Source organism: Salvelinus fontinalis, chromosome 17 (assembly GCF_029448725.1).
Source record: "Salvelinus fontinalis isolate EN_2023a chromosome 17, ASM2944872v1, whole genome shotgun sequence".
NCBI lineage: Eukaryota > Metazoa > Chordata > Actinopteri > Salmoniformes > Salmonidae > Salvelinus > Salvelinus fontinalis.
This window is the reverse complement of record NC_074681.1, coordinates 6,606,309-6,630,118: the sequence shown is the minus strand read 5'-3', so window position 1 is coordinate 6,630,118 and position 23,810 is coordinate 6,606,309. Positions and strand designations below refer to the sequence as shown.

The 23,810-nt window shown below is 49.2% G+C and overlaps 1 protein-coding gene across 1 annotated transcript in view; it reads left to right on the top strand.

The window, feature by feature from the left end:
• The window catches only part of LOC129813642 (zinc finger FYVE domain-containing protein 9-like), a 74,663-nt gene that overhangs the window by 41,179 nt on the left and 9,674 nt on the right, over positions 1-23,810 (top strand). Inside the window, exons 4-13 of the mRNA XM_055866012.1 lie at positions 221-1,851; positions 2,047-2,146; positions 2,677-2,853; positions 4,483-4,646; positions 6,911-7,043; positions 7,627-7,749; positions 12,457-12,612; positions 17,482-17,706; positions 17,793-17,875; positions 19,920-20,024. Coding sequence (XP_055721987.1) covers positions 221-1,851; positions 2,047-2,146; positions 2,677-2,853; positions 4,483-4,646; positions 6,911-7,043; positions 7,627-7,749; positions 12,457-12,612; positions 17,482-17,706; positions 17,793-17,875; positions 19,920-20,024 — 2,897 coding nt within the window. The remainder of the gene's footprint in view (positions 1-220; positions 1,852-2,046; positions 2,147-2,676; positions 2,854-4,482; positions 4,647-6,910; positions 7,044-7,626; positions 7,750-12,456; positions 12,613-17,481; positions 17,707-17,792; positions 17,876-19,919; positions 20,025-23,810) is intronic.

The window sequence follows — 23,810 nt, the reverse complement described above, 5'->3', positions numbered from 1 at the left end:
AAAATACCTATCCAGGCGTTGTAAGATCTGGCATGTGTCGCAACACCTGCGGAGATGAACGTGCCCATAATCTCTCTCTGTCTCTCTGTCTCTGTCTCTCTCTCTCTCTGTCTCTCTCTCTCTCTCTCTCTGTCTCTCTCTCTCTGTCTCTCTCTCTCTGTCTGTCTCTCTGTCTGTCTCTCTGTCTGTCTCTCTCTCTCTCTCTCTGCCCCCCTTCTAGATAATGAGACAGACAGTCCCACTCTGTCTGATGCTAAGTGGAGTCAGATCCTCTCCCCTCCGACCCACTTCCTGTCTCTGAACCCTGCTCTGGCTTTGACACCTGACCCCAGGGACGGGGACTGTCCCCTCCCCTTCAAGACCCTCCCGGCCCCCGACCCGTCCTCTAGCGACTTCCAGGGGCCTGACTCCAAACGCCACCCCACTGCCAAGCCTCCTTCCTGGGGAGAGGAGAGGCCAGGCCGCACTGCGGACGTCCACAGCCCTCCGCTCCCCCAACCCAACATCGGCAAGCTGGTGGGGGGTGAGGAGGGCTTGTCTCCCCCTGTGCCGGCTTCCTCTAGCCCCCCTCCTTACCACCACAACCACCCGGCCCTGGAGAACGGCTTCACCTCTACCAGCCCTGCTCTCAACGGGCTCAGTGAGGAACCCTGCAAGGGGACCCCTTCAAACCACCACCAGCTGCCTGCCTCCTTTGACCCACGTCCTGATGCCCCTGTGGGGGGTAGGGAGGGGGAGAGGAGCGGTGGAAGCTCTCACATTAGTCATTCACACTTTACCTATGAGGAGAGACTGGGAGGGGACAGACAGGTGGCAGACAGACAGGTGGCAGTAGAGGAGTCGAACCCCCGGTTGGAGCCAGAGAGCGCTTGGACTGGGTCACCCATACAGGAGAGGGACGGAGAGGAGGCTGACATGGCTGGGGGACAGTCACAGGACACTGGGGAGAGAGGACAGAATGGAGGATGGAGAGGGGGAACACCGGGAGAAGACTCTGGGGGGAAGGTACAGAATGGAGGATGGAGAGGGGGAACACTGGGGGAAGACTCTGGGGGGAACGTACAGAATGGAGGGGTGATGGAAGAACTGAGAGGGAGGAGAAAGGAGTGTAGGAAGTCTTCTCAGAAGGAGAAGAGGTTGAACGGAGAGCTGGAGAAGAATGGAGGTCAGAACGGAGAGATGGCTCTCACCAACGGCCTGGCTACCGCAGGGGAAGACGAGGAGAGAGGGTCTCTCACCCCTCCCCCCTCCAAGGAGGACTCCGTAACAGAAGAGAAGGAGATGGAGGAGAGCAAGCAAGAGAACGAAGGAAGTGGAGAAAGAGGTGGTAGCTATTTACCCAAGAAACTGAACAACAGTGGTTTGCAGCCGGTGAGCTTACCGTTCGGCGGGGCACGTCCTAAACAACCAGTCGGTCTCAAACTTCAGATCCCCCGGCCCGTATACGAACAGGTCCAGAACCAGCTAGCACCTTCTGCTAACACCGCCGGCAGCATTACCGGTGGCGGAAAGAACAGGAACTTTGAGAACCGTGGCAGTGCCGTAGTCATGGATACGGGAACTGTAGTTGCCTTGGGCGACCCTGGTGGTGGTGGTGGTGTTGTGAAGGTGGAGTTGCTAACCGGGGAGTCGCCGTCGTCGTCGGGCCTGGTGGAGGTGTCAGAGAGCAGCCCGGATAATGACTTCCAGGCAGGGCAGCATCACCAGGGGGCTCTGCCCAGGAAACAGCTCTCCTCCCTGGGGGAGGTAGCCCCCGTGTGGGTCCCTGACTCCCAGGCTCCAGTCTGTATGAAGTGTGAGGTCCGCTTCACCTTCACCAAGAGGAGGCATCACTGCAGGGCCTGTGGAAAGGTGGGTGGAGTCTATACAGCAGGGCTTTTCAACCCTGTTCCTGGAGAGCTACCCTCCTGTAGTACCCTCCAGTAGGTTTTAACTCCAACTGTAGCCCAATATAATGGTCTCTCTCTCCAGGTGTAATTTAATGGTGTGTGTCTCCAGGTGTAATGGTGTGTGATGGTGTGTTTGTGTGTGTGTCTCTCTCTCCAGGTGTTCTGTGCTGCCTGCTGCAGCCTGAGGAGCAGACTAATCTACATGGACAGGAAGGAGGCCAGAGTCTGTATCACCTGTCACTCTGCCCTACTGAGTGGTGAGTCACTAATACTTCAGGTCTAGGATCAGCTTACTACATCCCATTCAGAATTGTATCCATTAGGATTTAAACTCAATACTGGTCCTAGATCAGCATCTACTAGTACATCTTCCTTGGGTTCGGGTTGGGTGTTTACGTTTCCAGATCATATCTTGATCAAGTATCCTACATCAACCCGGTCCCCTAGAGCTCCCTAGATCAACCTGGTCCCCTAGAGCTCCCTAGATCAACCTGGTCCCCTAGATCAACCTGGTCCCCTAAAGCTCCCTAGATCAACCTGGTCCCCTAGAGCTCCCTAGATCAACCTGGTCCCCGAGATCAACCTGGTTGACTTGAATCTCAAATATATTTTGATTTATTTAACACTTTTTTTTGGAGGGTTACTACATGATTCCATATGTGTTATTTCATAGTTTTGATGTCTTCACTATTATTCTACAATGTAGATGAGTAGGTGCGTCTGAACTTTTGACTGGTACTGTGTGTCTCAATCCTATACCTCTTCCTCTGTTCCTCTCTTCCCTCAGCTCATTCGAGGGAGGGTATGTGTGACGGGTCTAACCAGAGTCCTAACCCCAACAACCCAGCAGAGTACTGCAGTACCATCCCACCTCTGCAGCAGGTCCAAGCCTCAGGGGCGCTGGCCTCCCTTCCCCCCACTGTCATGGTCCCTGTGGCAGTCCCTAAAACACCCAGCTCAGAGGGTAACCATCTGTCATACACCCACCTGTGTTGTACCATCTGTCATACACCCACCTGTGTTGTACCATCTGTCATACACCCACCTGTGGTATACCATCTGTCATACACCCACCTGTGTTGTACCATCTGTCATACACCCACCTGTGGTATACCATCTGTCATACACCCACCTGTGTTGTACCATCTGTCATACACCCACCTGTGTTGTACCATCTGTCGTACACCCACCTGTGGTATACCATCTCCCATACACCCACCTGTGGTATACCATCTGTCATACACCCACCTGTGTTGTACCATCTGTCATACACCCACCTGTGGTATACCATCTGTCATACACCCACCTGTGGTATACCATCTGTCATACACCCACCTGTGGTGTACCATCTGTCATACACCCACCTGTGGTATACCATCTGTCATACACCCACCTGTGTTGTACCATCTGTCATACACCCACCTGTGGTATACCATCTGTCATACACCCACCTGTGGTATACCATCTGTCATACACCCACCTGTGTTGTACCATCTGTCATACACCCACCTGTGTTGTACCATCTGTCATACACCCACCTGTGGTATACCATCTGTCATACACCCACCTGTGGTGTACCATCTGTCATACACCCACCTGTGGTATACCATCTGTCATACACCCACCTGTGGTATACCATCTGTCATACACCCACCTGTGTTGTACCATCTGTCATACACCCACCTGTGGTATACCATCTGTCATACACCCACCTGTGGTATACCATCTGTCATACACCCACCTGTGTTGTACCATCTGTCATACACCCACCTGTGGTATACCATCTCCCATACACCCACCTGTGGTGTACCATCTGTCGTACACCCACCTGTGGTATACCATCTGTCATACACCCACCTGTGGTATACCATCTGTCATACACCCACCTGTGGTATACCATCTGTCATACACCCACCTGTGTTGTACCATCTGTCATACACCCACCTGTGTTGTACCATCTCCCATACACCCACCTGTGGTATACCATCTGTCATACACCCACCTGTGGTATACCATCTGTCATACACCCACCTGTGTTGTACCATCTGTCATACACCCACCTGTGGTATACCATCTGTCATACACCCACCTGTGGTATACCATCTGTCATACACCCACCTGTGGTGTACCATCTGTCATACACCCACCTGTGTTGTACCATCTGTCGTACACCCACCTGTGGTATACCATCTGTCATACACCCACCTGTGGTGTACCATCTGTCATACACCCACCTGTGTTGTACCATCTCCCATACACCCACCTGTGGTATACCATCTGTCATACACCCACCTGTGTTGTACCATCTGTCGTACACCCACCTGTGGTATACCATCTGTCATACACCCACCTGTGTTGTACCATCTCCCATACACCCACCTGTGGTATACCATCTGTCATACACCCACCTGTGGTATACCATCTGTCATACACCCACCTGTGTTGTACCATCTGTCATACACCCACCTGTGGTATACCATCTGTCATACACCCACCTGTGGTATACCATCTGTCATACACCCACCTGTGTTGTACCATCTGTCATACACCCACCTGTGTTTAAGTATTTACCGACAGTGTCTGTGCGTCACAGGGTCTCTCGCGCGGGAGCAGAGGAGGGTGTGCTTTGCAGACGGGATCCTACCCAATGGGGAAGTAGCGGAATCCCCCAAGCCCCCTGCTACAAGCCCCGCTCCCTCTCGTCCATTGGCCGTCTCGCAGTGTTCCAACAAATCCTCCGCTGCTGATTCGTCAGAGGTACGGTCTGCACCACAGGTCAGAAAGTCTTTATTTTACAGTTTGTTGAAGAGGAACATTAACAAAAGTCTAGTATTTCCAGTTTAGAATTGATATTCTGAGGTGAGCTGGGGCTGGTGGGCTGGTGAGCCGGGTTAGGATTAGGAGGGAACCCACAGCAGGGCAAATTGTCACTGGATTGACCTTAGCCAAGAGAGATGCCCTCCTGTACTCCCTGTTCACCCATAACTGAGTGGAAAAACACAACTCCAACACCATCAAGTTTGCTGACGACAGTGGTAGGCTTGACCACCGACGACGATGATACAGCCTATAGGGAGGAGTTCAAAAACCTGGCAGTGTGGTGCCAGGACAACAACCTCTCCCTCAACGTGAGCAAGACAAAGGAGCTGATCAGGGACTACAGGAAAAGGAGGGCCGAACCCGCTCCCATTCACATCGACGGGGCTGCTGTCCACATCAGTAAGGACCTATCATGGTCCCCCCCAACACACACACACCAACAGTCGTGAAGAGGGCACGACAACACCTATTCTCCCTCAGGAGACTGAAAAGATTTGGTATGGGTACCCAGATCCTCAAAGTTCTACAGCTGCACCATCAAGAACACCCTGACTGGTTAGATCACCACCTGGTATGGCAACTGCTCGGCATCTGACCACAAGGCCCTACAGAGGGTAGTGCTTACCGCCCAGTACATCACTGGTGCCGAGCTCCATGCCATCCAGGACCTCTATACCAGGCGGTGTCCTCTACTCAAAGTCCTAGACTGTTCTCTCTGCTACCGCACGACAAGCTGTACCGGACTGCCAAGTCTGGGACCAAAAGGCTCCTTAATAGCTTCTACCCCCCCACCCCCCCCAGCCATCAGACTGCTGAACAGCTTCTACCCCCCACCCCCCCCAGCCATTAGACTGCTGAACAGCTTCTACCCCCCCCCCCCCCCCCCCAAGCCATTAGACTGCTGAACAGCTTCTACCCCCCCCCCCAAGCCATTAGACTGCTGAACAGCTTCTACCCCCCCCCCACACACACATTCATATTCCTTTTACGCTGCTGCTACTCTCTGTTTTATTATCTATGCATAGACACTTTACCTCTACCTACATGTATATATTACCTCAATTACCTCAACTAACCTGTACCCCTCCCCATTGACTCTGTACCGGTACCCCCTGTATATAGCCTCCACATTGACTCTGTACCGGTACCCCCTGTATATAGCCTCCACATTGACTCTGTACCAGTACCCCCCTGTATATAGCCTCCACATTGACTCTGTACCGGTACCCCTGTATATAGCCTCCACATTGACTCTGTACCGGTACACCCTGTATATAGCCTCCACATTGACCCGGTACCCCCTGTATATAGCCTCCACATTGACTCTGTACCGGTACACCCTGTATATAGCCTCTACATTGACTCCGTACCGGTACCCCCTGTATATAGCCTCAACATTGACCCGGTACCCCCTGTATATAGCCTCCACATTGACTCTGTACCGGTACCCCCTGTATATAGCCTCCACATTGACTCTGTACCGTAACACCCTGTATATAGCCTCCACATTGACTCTGTACCGTAACACCCTGTATATAGCCTCCACATTGACTCTGTACCGTAAGACCCTGTATATAGTCTCCACATTGACTCTGTACCGTAAGACCCTGTATATAGTCTCCACATTGACTCTGTACCGTAAGACCCTGTATATAGCCTCCACATTGACTCTGTACCGTAAGACCCTGTATATAGTCTCCACATTGACTCTGTACCGTAAGACCCTGTATATAGTCTCCACATTGACTCTGTACCGTAACACCCTGTATATAGCCTCATTATTGTTACTATTTTTCCTTGAGTTTATTTAGCATATTAACACCAATTAAATGTTTTATCATTTAGCAGACTCTTATCCAGAGTGACTTGCAGGAGCAATTGGGTTTAAGTGCCTTGTTAAGGGCACATCAACATATTTTTCACACAGTCGGCTCAGGGATTCGAACCAGGGACTTTTCGGTTATTGGCCCAACGCTCTTAAGGGCTAGGCTCCCTACCACACATTATTTACTGAATGTGAAGGGAAATCCTCCCATGACTAATGATCATTTAACTGTAGTGTTCAAGAATGTAAACATTTGCCAAAATGACTTTATATCACTGCATTTACAACCATTCACAGCAGAGATCTGTCCACTTCATCAGTCCACCTGCATTTGACAACGACCACTTTATGCTATCACCCCTACCCTTCTCTCCAGGCGTTGTCCCCGGCTCCTGCATCCCCAGTGGGAAGCCCTGTAGGCAGCTCCATCAGTCTAATTCCGGAGGACGGACTTCCTCCCATCCTCATCTCCACCGGAGTTAAAGGAGGTACGGGAGGCCACAGCACAGGTGCTTGACCTTAGCCATCCTCACTGTTGCATGCTGGGAGGGATCTGGGTCTGCTTTCAATTAGGCCATGTTGCATGCTGGGAGGGGTCTGGGTCTGCTTTCAATTAGCCCATGTTGCATGCTGGGAGGGGTCTGGGTCTGCTTTCAATTAGCCCATGTTGCATGCTGGGAGTGGTCTGGGTCTGCTTTCAATTAGGTCATGTTGCATGCTGGGAGGGGTCTGGGTCTGCTTTCAATTAGGTCATGTTGCATGCTGGGAGGGGTCTGGGTCTGCTTTCAATTAGGTCATGTTGCATGCTGGGAGGGGTCTGGGTCTGCTTTCAATTAGCCCATGTGGCATGCTGGGAGGGGTCTGGGTCTGCTTTCAATTAGCCCATGTTGCATGCTGGGAGGGTTCTGGGTCTGCTTTCAATTAGCCCATGTTGCATGCTGGGAGGGTTCTGGGTCTGCTTTCAATTAGCCCATGTTGCATGCTGGGAGGGGTCTGGGGGTACATGTACATAGGGTTGGGAGCTCTCTTCAGTGGGGTTCAATGTGAGATGTTTGAAAGCTTTTGTTTAACTCCCACCATCACCACCCTCAGACTATGCGGTGGAGGAGCGTCCCTGTGAGACCGTTCTGATGCAGCAGCTGGAGGAGGGAGGTCCTGACCCGTTGGTGTTTGTGCTCAACGCTAACCTGCTGGCCATGGTCAAACTGGTCAACTGTAAGTTAAGGTCTTCTAGCTCCACTGTCGTTGATTGACCAGAGCGTACCCTCTCCTAGGTCTGAGTTAGTCCCTGACTAGAAGGAGAAAATGACAACCTGAGTGTTTAGCTTTCCGGGACTGTTAGTGAATAACCCTGCTATACTGTACAGTATCTAACCCCCGCTCCCCCTAGGCTACAGTATCTAACCCCCCTAGGCTACGGTATCTAACCCCCCTAGGCTACAGTATCTAACCCCCCTAGGCTACGGTATCTAACCCCCCTAGGCTACGGTATCTAACCCCCGAGGCTACGGTATCTAACCCCCGAGGCTACGGTATCTAACCCCCTAGGCTACGGTATCTAACCCCCCTAGGCTACGGTATCTAACCCCCGAGGCTACGGTATCTAACCCCCGAGGCTACGGTATCTAACCCCCGAGGCTACGGTATCTAACCCCCGAGGCTACGGTATCTAACCCCCCTAGGCTACGGTATCTAACCCCCCTAGGCTACGGTATCTAACCCCCTAGGCTACGGTATCTAACCCCCTAGGCTACGGTATCTAACCCCCGAGGCTACGGTATCTAACCCCCTAGGCTACGGTATCTAACCCCCTAGGCTACGGTATCTAACCCCCGAGGCTACGGTATCTAACCCCCGAGGCTACGGTATCTAACCCCCGAGGCTACGGTATCTAACCCCCGAGGCTACGGTATCTAACCCCCTGGGCTACGGTATCTAACCCCCTGGGCTACGGTATCTAACCCCCTGGGCTACGGTATCTAACCCCCTAGGCTACGGTATCTAACCCCCTAGGCTACGGTATCTAACCCCCTAGGCTACGGTATCTAACCCCCTAGGCTACGGTATCTAACCCCCTAGGCTACGGTATCTAACCCCCCTAGGCTACGGTATCTAACCCCCGAGGCTACGGTATCTAACCCCCGAGGCTACGGTATCTAACCCCCCTAGGCTACGGTATCTAACCCCCGAGGCTACGGTATCTAACCCCCTAGGCTACGGTATCTAACCCCCTAGGCTACGGTATCTAACCCCCTAGGCTACGGTATCTAACCCCCGAGGCTACGGTATCTAACCCCCGAGGCTACGGTATCTAACCCCCGAGGCTACGGTATCTAACCCCCGAGGCTACGGTATCTAACCCCCTAGGCTACGGTATATCTAACCCCCTAGGCTACGGTATCTAACCCCCTAGGCTACGGTATCTAACCCCCTAGGCTACGGTATCTAACCCCCGAGGCTACGGTATCTAACCCCCGAGGCTACGGTATCTAACCCCCGAGGCTACGGTATCTAACCCCCGAGGCTACGGTATCTAACCCCCTAGGCTACGGTATCTAACCCCCCTAGGCTACGGTATCTAACCCCCGAGGCTACGGTATCTAACCCCCGAGGCTACGGTATCTAACCCCCGAGGCTACGGTATCTAACCCCCGAGGCTACGGTATCTAACCCCCCTAGGCTACGGTATCTAACCCCCCTAGGCTACGGTATCTAACCCCCTAGGCTACGGTATCTAACCCCCTAGGCTACGGTATCTAACCCCCGAGGCTACGGTATCTAACCCCCGAGGCTACGGTATCTAACCCCCTGGGCTACGGTATCTAACCCCCTGGGCTACGGTATCTAACCCCCTGGGCTACGGTATCTAACCCCCTGGGCTACGGTATCTAACCCCCTGGGCTACGGTATCTAACCCCCTAGGCTACGGTATCTAACCCCCTAGGCTACGGTATCTAACCCCCTAGGCTACGGTATCTAACCCCCTAGGCTACGGTATCTAACCCCCCTAGGCTACGGTATCTAACCCCCGAGGCTACGGTATCTAACCCCCGAGGCTACGGTATCTAACCCCCCTAGGCTACGGTATCTAACCCCCGAGGCTACGGTATCTAACCCCCTAGGCTACGGTATCTAACCCCCTAGGCTACGGTATCTAACCCCCTAGGCTACGGTATCTAACCCCCGAGGCTACGGTATCTAACCCCCGAGGCTACGGTATCTAACCCCCGAGGCTACGGTATCTAACCCCCTAGGCTACGGTATCTAACCCCCTAGGCTACGGTATATCTAACCCCCTAGGCTACGGTATCTAACCCCCTAGGCTACGGTATCTAACCCCCTAGGCTACGGTATCTAACCCCCGAGGCTACGGTATCTAACCCCCTAGGCTACGGTATCTAACCCCCGAGGCTACGGTATCTAACCCCCCTAGGCTACGGTATCTAACCCCCGAGGCTACGGTATCTAACCCCCTAGGCTACGGTATCTAACCCCCGAGGCTACGGTATCTAACCCCCTAGGCTACGGTATCTAACCCCCTAGGCTACGGTATCTAACCCCCTAGGCTACGGTATATCTAACCCCCTAGGCTACGGTATCTAACCCCCTAGGCTACGGTATCTAACCCCCGAGGCTACGGTATCTAACCCCCTAGGCTACGGTATCTAACCCCCGAGGCTACGGTATCTAACCCCCCTAGGCTACGGTATCTAACCCCCGAGGCTACGGTATCTAACCCCCTAGGCTACGGTATCTAACCCCCGAGGCTACGGTATCTAACCCCCGAGGCTACGGTATCTAACCCCCGAGGCTACGGTATCTAACCCCCGAGGCTACGGTATCTAACCCCCGAGGCTACGGTATCTAACCCCCGAGGCTACGGTATCTAACCCCCTAGGCTACGGTATCTAACCCCCTAGGCTACGGTATCTAACCCCCTAGGCTACGGTATCTAACCCCCTAGGCTACGGTATCTAACCCCCTAGGCTACGGTATCTAACCCCCTGGGCTACGGTATCTAACCCCCTAGGCTGCTACGGTATCGAACCCCCTAGGCTGCTACGGTATCGAACCCCCTAGGCTGCTACGGTATCGAACCCCCTAGGCTGCTACGGTATCTAACCCCCTAGGCTGCTACGGTATCTAACCCCCTAGGCTGCTACGGTATCTAACCCCCTAGGCTGCTACGGTATCTAACCCCCTAGGCTGCTACGGTATCTAACCCCCTAGGCTGCTACGGTATCTAACCCCCTAGGCTGCTACGGTATCTAACCCCCTAGGCTGCTACGGTATCTAACCCCCTAGGCTGCTACGGTATCTAACCCCCTAGGCTGCTACGGTATCTAACCCCCTAGGCTGCTACGGTATCTAACCCCCTAGGCTGCTACGGTATCTAACCCCCTAGGCTGCTACGGTATCGAACCCCCTAGGCTGCTACGGTATCGAACCCCCTAGGCTGCTACGGTATCGAACCCCCTAGGCTGCTACGGTATCGAACCCCCTAGGCTGCGCCGTATCGAACCCCCTAGGCTGCGCCGGTATCGAACCCCCTAGGCTGCTACGGTATCGAACCCCCTAGGCTGCTACGGTATCGAACCCCCTAGGCTGCTACGGTATCGAACCCCCTAGGCTGCTACGGTATCGAACCCCCTAGGCTGCTACGGTATCTAACCCCCTAGGCTGCTACGCCGTATCTAACCCCCTAGGCTGCTACGCCGTATCTAACCCCCTAGGCTGCTACGCCGTATCTAACCCCCTAGGCTGCTACGCCGTATCTAACCCCCTAGGCTGCTACGCCGTATCTAACCCCCTAGGCTGCTACGCCGTATCTAACCCCCCTAGGCTGCTACGGTATCTAACCCCCTAGGCTGCTACGGTATCTAACCCCCTAGGCTACGCCGTATCTAACCCCCCTAGGCTACGCCGTATCTAACCCCCCTAGGCTACGCCGTATCTAACCCCCCTAGGCTGCTACGGTATCTAACCCCCTAGGCTGCTACGGTATCTAACCCCCCTAGGCTACGCCGTATCTAACCCCCCTAGGCTACGCCGTATCTAACCCCCTAGGCTGCTACGGTATCTAACCCCCTAGGCTGCTACGGTATCTAACCCCCCTAGGCTGCTACGGTATCTAACCCCCCTAGGCTGCGCCGTATCTAACCCCCTAGGCTGCGCCGTATCTAACCCCCTAGGCTGCGCCGTATCTAACCCCCTAGGCTGCGCCGTATCTAACCCCCTAGGCTGCTACGGTATCGAACCCCCTAGGCTGCTACGGTATCGAACCCCCTAGGCTGCTACGGTATCGAACCCCCTAGGCTGCTACGGTATCGAACCCCCTAGGCTGCTACGGTATCGAACCCCCTAGGCTGCGCCCCCTAGGCTGCGCCGTATCGAACCCCCTAGGCTGCGCCGTATCGAACCCCCTAGGCTGCGCCGTATCGAACCCCCTAGGCTGCTACGGTATCGAACCCCCTAGGCTGCTACGGTATCGAACCCCCTAGGCTGCTACGGTATCGAACCCCCTAGGCTGCTACGGTATCGAACCCCCTAGGCTGCGCCGTATCGAACCCCCTAGGCTGCGCCGTATCGAACCCCCTAGGCTGCGCCGTATCGAACCCCCTAGGCTGCGCCGTATCGAACCCCCTAGGCTGCGCCGTATCGAACCCCCTAGGCTGCGCCGTATCGAACCCCCTAGGCTGCGCCGTATCGAACCCCCTAGGCTGCGCCGTATCTAACCCCCTAGGCTGTGCCGTATCTAAACCCCCTAGGCTGCGCGGTATCTAAACCCCCTAGGCTGCGCGGTATCTAAACCCCCTAGGCTGCGCCGTATCGAACCCCCTAGGCTGCGCCGTATCTAACCCCTTCTCCCCCTAGGCTGCGCCGTATCTAACCCCCTCTCTGGTGTCCCTTCTCCCCTTGTAGACGTAAACAGGAAGTGTTGGTATGTGACCAGTAAGGGGATGCATGCAGTGGGCCAGGCTGAGGTGGTGGTGCTGCTGCAGTGTCTGCCTGACGAGAAGAGCATCCCCAAAGACCTCTTCAGCCACTTCGTACAGCTCTACCAGGAGGCCCTCACAGGTTAGTTTAACATACTGTACCTCTACCAGGAGGCCCTCACAGGTTAGTTTAACATACTGTACCTCTACCAGGAAGCCTTCACCAGTTAGTATAATATTCCTCCATCAGGAGGCCCTCACAGGGTAGTATAATGTACCTCCATCAAGAGACCTCCACCAGGAGGCCTACTAAGATATTTTACAGCTCTACCAGGAGACCTTCACAGGTAAAATAATACCAGTATGTTACCTCAACCAGGAGGCCTACTTAGATGATATTATACAGCATTGCCAGGAGGCACTCTGTAGTGTCCCACTAATGTTCTGTGTGCTTCCTAAATGGCACCCTATTCCCTATATAGTGCACTACTAGCCCTATGGGACTTGGTCAAAACAAGTGCACTACATAGGGAATAGGGCGCCGCCTCTGTCTCACCACTCTCCACCTTATGCTGCGGTTAAAAATATTGTGTGACATTGATGTCTCTGTGCCTCGGGCTGTTGGTGGTTTAGATATACACAGCAAAAGCAGGGAAAGCTGACGGTCTGGGGAATGACAGACATATTGTCTGGGGAATGACAGACATATTGTCTGGGGAATGACAGACATATTGTCTGGGGAATGACAGACATATTGTCCGTGTCTCTGCTGGTTCAGTCCTAGTCAGTCAGTACGGTGGTGATGGAGAGAATGTTGCATCATCATCCTTAGCAGTTCTAGTGTTGTATATTATCTAAATCAGGCCCTTCCTTCTTCCTGGAGAGATCACTCCTGTAGGTTTAACTCCAACCCTGTTCCTGGAGAGAGACCTTCCTGTAGGGTTTAACTCCAACCCTGTTCCTGGAGAGAGACCTTCCTGTAGGGTTTAACTCCAACCCTGTTCCTGGAGAGATACCCTCCTGTAGGGTTTAACTCCAACCCTGTTCCTGGAGAGAGACCCTCCTGTAGGGTTTAACTCCAACCCTGTTCCTGGAGAGAGACCTTCCTGTAGGGTTTTAACTCCAACCCTGTTCCTGGAGAGAGACCTTCCTGTAGGGTTTTAACTCCAACCCTGTTCCTGGAGAGAGACCTTCCTGTAGGGTTTTAACTCCAACCCTGTTCCTGGAGAGAGACCTTCCTGTAGGGTTTTAACTCCAACCCTGTTCCTGGAGAGAGACCTTCCTGTAGGGTTTTAACTCCAACCCTGTTCCTGGAGAGAGACCTTCCTGTAGGGTTTTAACTCCAACCCTGTTCCTGGAGAGAGACCTTCCTGTAGGGTTTTAACTCCAACCCTGTTCCTGGAGAGAGACCTTCCTGTAGGGTTTAACTCCAACCCTGTTCCTGGAGAGAGACCCTCCTGTAGGGTTTAACTAGAGGATGCTACTCTACTGGTACTGACTAGAGGATGGTACTGACTAGAGGATGGTACTGACTAGAGGATGGTACTGACTAGAGGATGGTACTGACTAGAGGATGGTACTCTACTGGTACTGACTAGAGCAGGGGTGTCAAACTCATTTCGCATCGTGGGCCACATACGGCCTAGGGAGATGTCAAGTGGGCCGGACCATTAAAATTATACCATACTCTGCTATAAATAACCAAAATATCATGTCTTTCCTTTGTTTTGGTGTAAAGAAGCAGACCCGCCAGCAATTCGTTAATCTTATCTCTTCTCAGTTGTCCTTGCAAGCCGTCATATTTTTCGCTGTGATGAGTCTCGTAGTGGCGTCGAATATTATATTCCTTCAATACCGAAACTTGTTGCAAACACACCAAGCACGAAGGTTTTCCGTGCATCTCTGTAAATAAATAGGACGTGGTCCATTTTTCTTTGAAAATTCTACACTCCTTATCTACTTTTCTCCGTTTGGATAACGACATTTTGGCTAATGAGGGTGTAGCGGAGAGGTAGAGACCAAGGTATTAACAACGTCGTAACAAGCAGCAGATGGCGCATTGATACCGTCTGCTGTTTTCAGTCTGTCTCAGTGATGCGGCTTGTCTTCTACTCTGATGGAAAGAGTGCGCCCCTTAGCGGATAATCCATGAATTGCAGCGAATTAAAAATATTAATTCCATGTCTTTTATGCATTTTTTCCACTTTCAAATTATCCTGCGGGCCTGATCGAACCTCCTTGGGGGCCGGTTCCGGCCCGCGGGCCGTATGTTTGACACCCCTGGACTAGAGGATGGTACTCTACTGGTACTGACTAGAGGATGGTACTCTACTGGTACTGACTAGAGGATGGTACTGACTAGTCTACAGAGTAATATTCTAAAAAGTGTTTTGAAAACTTGTGTACCAGTTCCATGTAGAACAAACCATCCTTCACATCAAACTGTAGAAGGAGTGTTCTGCTAATATAACAATGTGCAACATCACACCTTCCTGTATGGTGTCCTGTATAAGACGAGAGTTCCCTGACGAGAGTTCCCTGACGAGAGTTCCCTGACGAGAGTTCCCTGACGAGAGTTCCCTGACGAGAGTTCCCTGACGAGAGTTCCCTGACGAGAGTTCCCTGACGAGAGTTCCCTGACGAGAGTTCCCTGAGTTCCCCCCCCTATTTATAGTACCATACTATTTGTTAATAACACAATACCAAATAAAGTAACAGATGTGTATCATTTTAATGCTGAGAACAAGGTCTCTCCCAATTGACATCAGGATCAACCTGCCTTTCAGTCAGATGACTCATTTCAGAAGCGCCTCTTCTGCACGTCTGTAGAAAAATGAGAGTGGAGTGACGCCTATTGAAAGGTGATATTACTAAACACTTGTGGTGTTCTGTCTTGTTAGTAATCAGTCCCCTCTGAGGTGTGGGGCCAGTAGATGCGCTCCGGGCCCCTCTCGTCACAGACACGGGTCATGAAGGAGCCCGACTTCGGCTCCTATATCGGACCCAGCTCCTATCACACGGGGAGAATGACTGTCACCATACAGTCATGGAAGCCAACCGTAAATAGACAGTTAAACACAGCCAAATCACAGTTCCTGATTCACAGCTAATTCACCAGGGACACGTGCCAGCGTGGCACGGACTGGTTGCCATTACTCACTCGGGCCCAGGGGTATTACAGTGGAAGGGGGCACCACCACATAAGACTACATTATTAGTGGTGGTTATGTCTTCCGTTACTCAGGACTGGTGTCTGGCCACTGCCTCATCTGCTCATCATTATTTTGTCCTAGAAAATACACAATGTTGTTGCTTGTTTGACATCTTTTTTTCTGGTGTAAGCTGAAGCCCTCAAATTATATCGAGCTAGTTTGCCTGATTTTTATTTAGCAGCGATCTTACAGTAGCTAGTCAGTTGGAGTTTAAACATTATTGAACGGAAGCTGCTGATGTGCATTAAACATGTCGTTAGGTTTATTTGATTATGAGCTAGCTATTATTAGGGTAGCACATGGATATGTGTGAAAGCTAGCTAGCTAACGTTAGCTAGCGTAGCACATGGGTATGTGTGAAAGCTAGCTAGCTAACGGTAGCTAGCGTAGCACATGGGTATGTGTGAAAGCTAGTGTAGCACATGGGTATGTGTGAAAGCTAGCTAGCTAACGTTAGCTAGCGTAGCACATGGGTATGTGTGAAAGCTAGCTAGCTAATGTTAGCTAGCGTAGCACATGGGTATGTGTGAAAGCTAGCTAGCTAATGTTAGCTAGTGTAGCACATGGGTATGTGTGAAAGCTAGCTAGCTAGCTAGCGTAGCACATGGGTATGTGTGAAAGCTAGCTAGCTAGCGTAGCACATGGGTATGTGTGAAAGCTAGCTAGCTAATGTTAGCTAGTGTAGCACATGGGTATGTGTGAAAGCTAGCTAGCTAGCTAGCTAGTGTAGCACATGGGTATGTGTGAAAGCTAGCTAGCTAGCTAGCGTAGCACATGGGTATGTGTGAAAGCTAGCTAGCTAGCGTAGCACATGGGTATGTGTGAAAGCTAGCTAGATATGTGTGGTTCCAATGGTTCCAATCCATGTGCCAATGCTGTTTAGCCAACTTTCATCTCGTCCAAATTTGTTGGAAGATAGCCCCAAGCACATGTCAAAATCCACATAGAAATGGTTAATTGACCACAAAATCAACATTTTGTAATGGCCATGTCATTCTCCGGACTTGAACCACATTGAAAACCTGTGGTTTGAATTGAAGAGGGCCAGTCCATAAGAACAGATGAAGGATATCAAGGATCTGCTAAGATTCTGTTATAGAGGAATGGTCTAAGATCCCTTCCAACGTGTTCTCCAATCTCATAAAACATTGTAGAAAAAGGCTCAGTGTAGTTATTCTTGCAAGGTGAGGTATTGAAAACAGGGGTGCCAATAATTTACAGGAGGTATTGAAAACAGGGGTGCCAATAATTTACAGGAGGTATTGAAAACAGGGGTGCCAATAATTTACAGGAGATCTTAGGGAGGGGACTAAGCACACACCACTCGGTTGACTCTTTAATGGCTAAATAAAAGGTGTTTTAACTTCTCTTCTCCCTCCTCTCTCTAGGTAATGTTCTGACCCACCTGAGCCACTCGTTCCCCTCCTCCCCTCTCCCCCCCCCCCTCCCTCCTCTCTCTAGGTAATGTTCTGACTCACCTGAGCCACTCGTTCCCCTCCTCCCTCCCTCATCTCTCTAACGTTCTGACCCACTCGTTCCTCTCCTCCCTCGTCCACTCTCCCCCTCCCTCCTCTCTCTAGGTAATCTTCTGACTCACCTGAGCCACTCGTTCCTCTCCTCCCTCTCCCCCTCCCTCCTCTCTCTAGGTAATGTTCTGACTCACCTGAGCCACTCGTTCCTCTCCTCCCTCGTCCCCTCTCTCCTCTCTCCAGGTAATGTTCTGACCCACCTGGGCCACTCGTTCCTCTCCTCCCTCCCCCTCTTCCCTCCAGGTAACATTCTTCTCTCCTCCCCTCCAGGTAATGTTCTGACCCACCTGGGCCACTCGTTCTTCACCCAGAGTTTCCTGGGCAGCAGGGAGCATGGAGGGTTCCTCTACGTTAGCCCGTCCTTCCAGTCCCTCCAGGACCTGATGCTCCCCAACCCCCCCTACCTGTTTGGGGTGTTACTGCAGAAGTGGGAGACCCCCTGGGCCAAAGTGTTCCCCATCAGACTCATGTTCCGGCTGGGTGCAGAGTACAGATGTGAGTACAGAGGCGTTGCGTTGTTTTGGCTGGGTATTTTTTGGCTTGTTAGAAGAGAGATTGATGTATTTACGTTATGTTTTCAGTCTACCCCTGCCCTCTGTTCAGTGTGCGGTTCAGAAAACCCCTGTTTGGAGAGACCGGCCACACCATCATGAACCTGCTAGCAGTAAGAACTCAGCTTTTCTTTTGAATAATTAACTATTTTGTTTACTTTCTGATTTTATATATTTTTGTTTATTGTTTTTTTTGTGCCTCTGAATGTCTTGTGTTGACGAGCTGCACTTCTGTAACTACCAGTACACGTTGCCATGGTGAAGGGTCTATATAATATAACTACCAGTACACGTTGCCATGGTGAAGGGTCTATATAATATAACTACCAGTACACGTTGCCATGGTGAAGGGTCTATATAATATAACTACCAGTACACGTTGTCCATGGTGAAGGGTCTATATAATATAACTACCAGTACACGTTGCCATGGTGAAGGGTCTATATAATATAACTACCAGTACACGTTGCCATGGTGAAGGGTCTATATAATATAACTACCAGTACACGTTGCCATGGTGAAGGGTCTATATAATATAATGTAACTACCAGTACACGTTGCCATGGTGAAGGGTCTATATAATATAACTACCAGTACACGTTGCCATGGTGAAGGGTCTATATAATATAACTACCAGTACACGTTGTCCATGGTGAAGGGTCTATATAATATAACTACCAGTACACGTTGCTTTGGTGAAGGGTCTATATAATATAACTACCAGTACACGTTGCCATGGTGAAGGGTCTATATAATATAACTACCAGTACACGTTGTCCATGGTGAAGGGTCTATATAATATAATGTAACTACCAGTACACGTTGCCATGGTGAAGGGTCTATATAATATAACTACCAGTACACGTTGCCATGGTGAAGGGTCTATATAATATAACTACCAGTACACGTTGCCATGGTGAAGGGTCTATATAATATAATGTAACTACCAGTACACGTTGTCCATGGTGAAGGGTCTATATAATATAACTACCAGTACACGTTGCCATGGTGAAGGGTCTATATAATATAACTACCAGTACACGTTGCCATGGTGAAGGGTCTATATAATATAACTACCAGTACACGTTGCCATGGTGAAGGGTCTATATAATATAACTACCAGTACACGTTGCCATGGTGAAGGGTCTATATAATATAATGTAACTACCAGTACACGTTGTCCATGGTGAAGGGTCTATATAATATAACTACCAGTACACGTTGCCATGGTGAAGGGTCTATATAATATAACTACCAGTACACGTTGCCATGGTGAAGGGTCTATATAATATAACTACCAGTACACGTTGCCATGGTGAAGGGTCTATATAATATAACTACCAGTACACGTTGCCATGGTGAAGGGTCAATATAATATAACTACCAGTACACGTTGCCATGGTGAAGGGTCTATATAATATAACTACCAGTACACGTTGCCATGGTGAAGGGTCTATATAATATAACTACCAGTACACGTTGCCATGGTGAAGGGTCTATATAATATAATGTAACTACCAGTACACGTTGTCCATGGTGAAGGGTCTATATAATATAACTACCAGTACACGTTGCCATGGTGAAGGGTCTATATAATATAACTACCAGTACACGTTGCCATGGTGAAGGGTCTATATAATATAACTACCAGTACACGTTGCCATGGTGAAGGGTCTATATAATATAATGTAACTACCAGTACACGTTGTCCATGGTGAAGGGTCTATATAATATAACTACCAGTACACGTTGCCATGGTGAAGGGTCTATATAATATAACTACCAGTACACGTTGCCATGGTGAAGGGTCTATATAATATAACTACCAGTACACGTTGCCATGGTGAAGGGTCTATATAATATAACTACCAGTACACGTTGCCATGGTGAAGGGTCTATATAATATAACTACCAGTACATGTTGCCATGGTGAAGGGTCTATATAATGTAACTACCAGTACATGTTGCCATGGTGAAGCATCTATATAATGTAATGTATCTACAGGACTTGCGTAACTACCAGTACACGTTGTCCATGGTGAAGGGTCTATATAATGTAACTACCAGTACACGTTGCCATGGTGAAGGGTCTATATAATATAACTACCAGTACACGTTGCCATGGTGAAGGGTCTATATAATGTAATGTATCTACAGGACTTGCGTAACTACCAGTACACGTTGTCCATGGTAAAGGGTCTGGTGGTGGACATGGAGGTGAAGAAGACCTGCATCAAGATCCCCAGCAACCGATACAACGAGGTGAGGCTCTCAACCAATCATATTCATTCCCAGTGGGGCTTAGCCAATCAGGTTGAGCCTCCCTGAGTAGGAGTGAGTGTGGGCAGACAGGCTCCGCCTCCGATTATACATATCGCCACAGGCAACTTCCCCATTGCTAACTAGTCACCACAACAGCCTTAGTTAGTTATCCTTGCCTGGTTAAGAAACACAAGCCTCGTTACCAAATTAAAAACAATAGCAGCATTGAGTTGAATAGTAAAACAACAGTCTATCAATGTTTTTCTCTCCCGAGAGAAAACAATTCCATATAGCTTTGTAGTGGTCCCGTGTGGCTCAGTTGGTAGAGCATGGCGCTTGCAACGCCAGGGTTGTGGGTTCATTCCCCACGGGGGGACCAGGATGAATATGTATGAACTTTCCAATTTGTAAGTCGCTCTGGATAAGAGCGTCTGCTAAATGACTTAAATGTAAATGTAAATGTAGACCCCCCCCCTCCCCCAGGGACAATCTGTTATTCAATGTGTTTCTATTGGCTAATAGCAGTAAGGACTATCTGTTATTCAATGTGTTTCTATTGGCTAATAGCAGTAAGGACTGTTATTCAATGTGTTTCTATTGGCTAATAGCAGTAAGGACTATCTGTTATTCAATGTGTTTCTATTGGCTAATAGCAGTAAGGACTATCTGTTATTCAACGTGTTTCTATTGGCTAATAGCAGTAAGGACTGTCTGTTATTCAATGTGTTTCTATTGGCTAATAGCAGTAAGGACTATCTGTTATTCAATGTGTTTCTATTGGCTAATAGCAGTAAGGACTATCTGTTATTCAATGTGTTTCTATTGGCTAATAGCAGTAAGGACTATCTGTTATTCAACGTGTTTCTATTGGCTAATAGCAGTAAGGACTATCTGTTATTCAATGTGTTTCTATTGGCTAATAGCAGTAAGGACTGTCTGTTATTCAATGTGTTTCTATTGGCTAATAGCAGTAAGGACTATCTGTTATTCTATGTGTTTCTATTGGCTAATAGCAGTAAGGACTATCTGTTGTTCAATGTGTTTCTATTGGCTAACAGCAGTAAGGACTATCTGTTATTCAATGTGTTTCTATTGGCTAATAGCAGTAAGGACTATCTGTTATTCAATGTGTTTCTATTGGCTAATAGCAGTAAGGACTGTTATTCAATGTGTTTCTATTGGCTAATAGCAGTAAGGACTATCTGTTATTCAACGTGTTTCTATTGGCTAATAGCAGTAAGGACTGTCTGTTATTCAATGTGTTTCTATTGGCTAATAGCAGTAAGGACTGTCTGTTATTCAATGTGTTTCTATTGGCTAATAGCAGTAAGGACTATCTGTTATTCAATGTGTTTCTATTGGCTAATAGCAGTAAGGACTGTCTGTTATTCAATGTGTTTCTATTGGCTAATAGCAGTAAGGACTATCTGTTATTCAATGTGTTTCTATTGACTAATAGCAGTAAGGACTGTTATTCAATGTGTTTCTATTGGCTAATAGCAGTAAGGACTGTTATTCAATGTGTTTCTATTAGCCAATAGCAGTAAGGACTGTCTGTTATTCAATGTGTTTCTATTGGCTAATAGCAGTAAGGACTATCTGTTGTTCCATGTGTTTCTATTGGCTAATAGCAGTAAGGACTGTCTGTTGTTCAATGTGTTTCTATTGGCTAATAGCAGTAAGGACTGTTATTCAATGTGTTTCTATTGGCTAATAGCAGTAAGGACTGTCTGTTGTTCAATGTGTTTCTATTGGCTAATAGCAGTAAGGACTGTTATTCCATGTGTTTCTATTGGCTAATAGCAGTAAGGACCAAAATATTTTTTTATATATATTTTTGATTCTTCAGGGGGTCTTAAAATTCTAAATCAAATAGCTAAATGACCTCCTTAAAACAATTCCATATAGCTTAGTAGACCCACCCTCCTCCCCCGGCATGGAGAGGGCTTAGACTTATGGGTTAACTCAAAATAAAGCCATTTACCCGGTGGGGACGTAGAGGCGCCATTTACCCGGTGGGGACGTAGAGGCGCCATTTACCCGGTGGGGACGTAGAGGCGCCATTTACCCGGTGGGGACGTAGAGGCGCCATTTACCCGGTGGGGACGTAGAGGCGCTAATAGTTAAATTGTTTGATTTTCCTTTCTGTGTCACCAAATGTTTGCGTATATGTTACCATGACTACTTTCAGTGAGCTACTGATCATGTTACCATGACTACATTCAGTTGCAAAACAGTTCTATGAATAGAGCTGATGTTATTTCTTATTCAACATAGAGGTATGTTTGTTCTCCATAGCATATTTCTACCTGAACTTTCCACCCCAGGTTGTTAGCTATAGCTAGCAACATTATTTTAATAAGGTGTAGCCTAAACAAAATGGTTAGCGGTCCGGTCCACAAGTAGCCTATTTTAGAATGACCAATGCACCATAGAAAGAAAAACGTAGGTATTATGGGTAATATTTTATGATAATCTCTCAAGCTGTTTTCTCCGAGGAAAAGAGGGAGACTTGGCTACTTGTATTTTTTCCACTGAACAGTCTCCATATATTTACTTACATAAAAATGTTTACCTGGTCCCGGGGGGACCTTCAGACGAGTCTTGTGAGGCCTTTGGGTGTCCTAGAGCAAAACAACTGACATTTACGTATTCGTGAGAGTCTCACCTTTCCACAGAGGGGTCACATTAATGTGTAGCCCAAACTGTTTGGATGCTACAGACAGGAAGTTCCATAGAGGGGTCATATTAGTTTTTAGGCCAAACTGACTACATCACTGGGTGTTATAGTCATTATCTGGAGGTTTAGTGACTCCACTACATCACTGGGTGATACAGTCATTATCTGGAGGTTGTGTGACTCCACTACATCACTGGGTGATACAGTCATTATCTGGAGGTTGTGTGACTCCACTACATCACTGGGTGTTATAGTCATTATCTGTAGGTTTAGTGACTCCACTACATCACTGGGTGATACAGTCATTATCTGGAGGTTTAGTGACTCCACTACATCACTGGGTGATACAGTCATTATCTGGAGGTTTAGTGACTCCACTACATCACTGGGTGATATAGTCATTATCTGGAGGTTTAGTGACTCCACTACATCACTGGGTGATACAGTCATTATCTGGAGGTTGTGTGACTCCACTACATCACTGGGTGATACAGTCATTATCTGGAGGTTGTGTGACTCCACTACATCACTGGGTGATACAGTCATTATCTGGAGGTTTAGTGACTCCACTACATCACTGGGTGATACAGTCATTATCTGGGGGTTGTGTGACTCCACTACATCACTGGGTGATACAGTCATTATCTGGAGGTTTAGTGACTCCACTACATCACTGGGTGATACAGTCATTATCTGGAGGTTTAGTGACCACTACATCACTGGGTGATAGTCATCTGGAGGTTTAGTGACTCCAATACATCACTGGGTGATACAGTCATTATCTGGAGGTTTAGTGACTCCACTACATCACTGGGTGATACGGTCATTATCTGGAGGTTTAGTGACTCCACTACATCACTGGGTGATACAGTCATTATCTGGAGGTTTAGTGACTCCACTACATCACTGGGTGATACAGTCATTATCTGGAGGTTTAGTGACTCCACTACATCACTGGGTGATACAGTCATTATCTGGAGGTTTAGTGACTCCACTACATCACTGGGTGATACAGTCATTATCTGGAGGTTTAGTGACTCCACTACATCACTGGGTGATACAGTCATTATCTGGAGGTTTAGTGACTCCACTACATCACTGGGTGA